Source organism: Atta colombica, unplaced genomic scaffold, assembly GCF_001594045.1.
Source record: "Atta colombica isolate Treedump-2 unplaced genomic scaffold, Acol1.0 scaffold121, whole genome shotgun sequence".
NCBI lineage: Eukaryota > Metazoa > Arthropoda > Insecta > Hymenoptera > Formicidae > Atta > Atta colombica.
In genome coordinates, this window is record NW_017259208.1 from 754,991 (window position 1) to 758,754 (window position 3,764).

At 33.6% G+C, this 3,764-nt stretch overlaps 1 protein-coding gene across 1 annotated transcript in view; it reads right to left on the reverse strand.

Annotated features, from left to right (window-relative positions):
* The window catches only part of LOC108694622 (proton-coupled amino acid transporter-like protein CG1139), a 25,113-nt gene extending 22,308 nt beyond the window's left edge, over positions 1-2,805 (reverse strand). Inside the window, exon 1 of the mRNA XM_018204214.1 lies at positions 2,451-2,805. Coding sequence (XP_018059703.1) covers positions 2,451-2,486 — 36 coding nt within the window. The 5' untranslated portion in view covers positions 2,487-2,805. The remainder of the gene's footprint in view (positions 1-2,450) is intronic.
* Positions 2,806-3,764: the final 959 nt, after the last annotated feature.

The window sequence follows — 3,764 nt, forward strand, 5'->3', positions numbered from 1 at the left end:
ATATTATTTTTATTTCAATATTGTATTTGTAAATATGTATTTGTAAATATTATCCTAATTTTCAACAGATGCAACAATAATCTTTTTATATATATATATATAAAGTTAAAATTTATTTCGTTATTTTTTATGCAAAACTGCCACCTAAATTTCTAAAGCAAGTTTTTTTAAGTTAATTTAATTTAGTCCAATATTAAGCGTTTCCGTAATTAAACCTTCCCTAAAATATGCATTACGAAGAAATCAACTTCGCAAGGTCGTTGAAAAATTTACACAAGCCGACGTTACGAGGGAAAGGCGCAAAACCTTTAGAGCACTTGGTGCAACAATTTGGATACTTTCGAATAATCGTACGCGCTTGATCGAACAGGTATTGTACTCGGTCGCCTTCGACAGCGCGAGGAGAAAAAGCGAGGGAGAAAAAAAGGTGGGCTTGGAAAGAGTTGGAACAAGAGAAGGACACCTCGCGAAAGCGTGATATCAAGTCAGTGAAGCCGGCACGGTTTGTTTATTTATTCGGTATTTCCTCGTTGTGCAACAATTCTAATCGCTAATTATTGCGATAATTGTCGTGAACGAGCGGGAAAAAAACAGCAGTAACGACATCGACGTCATCATTTCGCATGTCAATGCGATGAACGAATGATCGTCCTTCGTGCGAAAGTTTCGTTTGTGTAATATGAATAGAAACTTTCCATCCTCGTGATTGGTTCATGATCGAATCATCGCGCGATCGCCAAATCGTTACAAATATATCAAGTGTGCAATAGTTGAGAGCTTATTATTATCCCTGTCCTACATAATCATTGCTATAAAAAGGAATATCACGAAGCATGCTCTGCAACGAGAGGTATTAGATTTGTTCGCACTGCTTGTACTTTTTGCGCTCAGTATCTTCGCTTTCTCTCTCTTCAATGTCCGAATATATATTTATCTTTTTTTAAATATAAAAATTTTGGGAAATTTCGAATCGCGAACCATTTACAACAATAATTGTCTTTTCTTTATATAAGGATAAAATTATTTTACTTTTTGTGCTTTAATGTGTAAAACTGCTAATTAAATTTCTAAAACAAATTTTTTTCTAAATTAATTTAGAAAATTTCAGTCCAATATTAAACCTTTCTTTATTCTTAATCTTTTTTCTTAAATCTTTCTATAATTAAATCTTCCTCAAAATATGCGCGAAAAAGGAATCAACTTCGCAATTGTTGCTCTAGTCCGTTGAATTTGTGTATAAACTCTCGCGCGTTATTTCTAAATGTAATTTGTAAAAATATCCCATTAAAATAATTCATTTTCAAGTACTCTATTTATTTAGCATTATTAACATTATCATCTTTTGTATTATGCATGCCTATAGATAAACCTGCATGTAGTAGAAAAATATACATGCACTGTCATCACAAACTATAAAATGATAGAAGTCATTTCGATTCTTTTTTTTACAAAAAAAAAAAAAGAATTGAACGTGACAAATTATAAGAAACTTGATCTATTTTGTACACAAATTTATCCTTTTTCATGTAAATATACTGTCATACGAGTGTGTAGAATTTTAAGTTGTTTTTTTACATACAAATATAAATATTGTTCTTATGTAAAAATGCACTCATTAAAATTATCTTAATTATCTAAAGAAACGTCATTCAACTGACTCAAACTATATAATTTTGTAACCAGTTATTCTTATGCTACATATACAAATGCTAAAAAAAAATTGCGTAATCTTTAAAGATAAATAGACCAGCAATAGAGTCTTATTTTAAAAACTTATATTTTTTTATCGATACTATACGTTTTTCCGAATATTTTTCTAAATCATACTTTTCGAGGGGAAAAATATAACTATATATAAATAAAATATATATTATTTAAAATTAACATTTTTAGCGTTACTTCGATTATGTCAAGGTTTCACTTTACTTTTGAAAAAAGAGAGAGAAACATGTTTATTATTTCCGGATGACATTTTTGTAACATAAATCATGTTTTTAAAAATTAGTTGTTACCTAAAATTTAGATTTTTAGTTCCGTTTATGTCAGGGTTTCGCTCCGCTGTTTTTACTATCAAGAACAAAGAGAGAAACGTATTTACAGTTTTATATTAAGATTAAGATGTTCTATTTGCACAAAATGAATTTCAAAGATAACGACTAATATGACAACAAAAAGGGAAAGAAATATAAAACTCTATTTCGAATCATTGAAGGAAATACATATCCTCTCTCGAGAAAGAAACCGAAGAAAATATTCTATGCCTGACCTCATAATCGTTCTATGTTATGTATGAAAAATCGTTACAGGAATATCAACAGATGACAATTTAAATTTCTTTTTGATCGTTGTAAACACAACACACATACACGCGGCAGACATCTGTCCTGCGCTTATATAAAATCCATATTCCTAATGCATTCCAATGTTTCACATTCGTATCATCCACTCACCGTGCTCGATGTAAATCCCAAATTGTCGTGCGACATCCTGAGGGATGTATTGCTTAGTTGTTCAATATCAAATATCACCGATAGATTCTTGCATGCGATAAGTGCGCAACGGCAAGAGTAACAACTATCGAGTGATGAGAAAATAGCGAAATAGCGAAGGGTTGGTCAGATGAGCGATAGAAGAAGACAGGAGAGGCGCGACGGGGGTTGAGAGTGTCGAGACGATTTAAAGATCTCTGAAGGTCCGTTGCATTGTGCGTAGCGACAGGTACGGCCGCTGCAAGTCGACTGGTTTGACTTAGCGCGAAGTATTATTTATATAGCGTCACTCGTGTAGCGTGTGTGCGACTCGGGCTCGCGGTACCGTTTCCTATCCGTATCATTTCGGCGCATCGATGTGTTGAGACTGTTGAGGGGCGAGGGAAATTCTCGGCGCGTGGTGTGTTCGTCGCTCATTCAACCGGTCCGATTGACGGCGACGGCGAGCACGTGCTCATACTTTGGAGGTAGTGTCAACCCGCGTGTCGCTCGTTGATCAACACCTAAGGATTTTGCAACACGGTGCTGTCGAATGTGCATTGTTCGAAGGCGAGCGTTCAAGTCACCGAGCGACGATGCTATCGAATGGCGCGGGCGTATCTACTTGTGTTCGCGTTTCTGTGTGCGTCAGAGGGTAAACACTTACTTGTACCGAGCAAGTGTATTTTTTTTTAATGTATACACAAGTAGGATAAGGATAAGTACGCGTGATATTTTCGCGCACTTGTTTAATAAATTTTAATGGAGAGGCATTAACGTATTTTTTTTTTTAGTCTTCCACTTGAAAAAGCAGAAAAAATTTAAGCAGTTTTAACTAAATTACGATATTTATCAAGTTATTACAAGGATATTATTCCGTAATGATTAGTCTCACTTGTTTTATGTTTGCACAAAACAAATTTTGAAGGATTTCCTTGAAGCAATTGAACGTAAAAATACAGAAATATTTTAATGGTACATTAGATATATTTAATGTCAAATGTAAAATATAGTATTTAAATCTAGATCAGGCCTGTCCAATTTGAACTCCGGAGCAAAACGCAAAACCATCGACGCAAAAAATTCAATGTGGGTAAGATTTCAGAAACTGTAAAGTTGATACGCATCTAAATGACGCTTATCAACACTTTATAGTTCTAAAATCTTACTAACATTGAATTTTTTTACATCGATGGCTTTACGTTTTGACTTCGGAGATCAAATTGGACAGGCTTGATCTAGATTAAAGATTGATTATTTTGTAATTATTGATTAGCTAATATATATATATATATA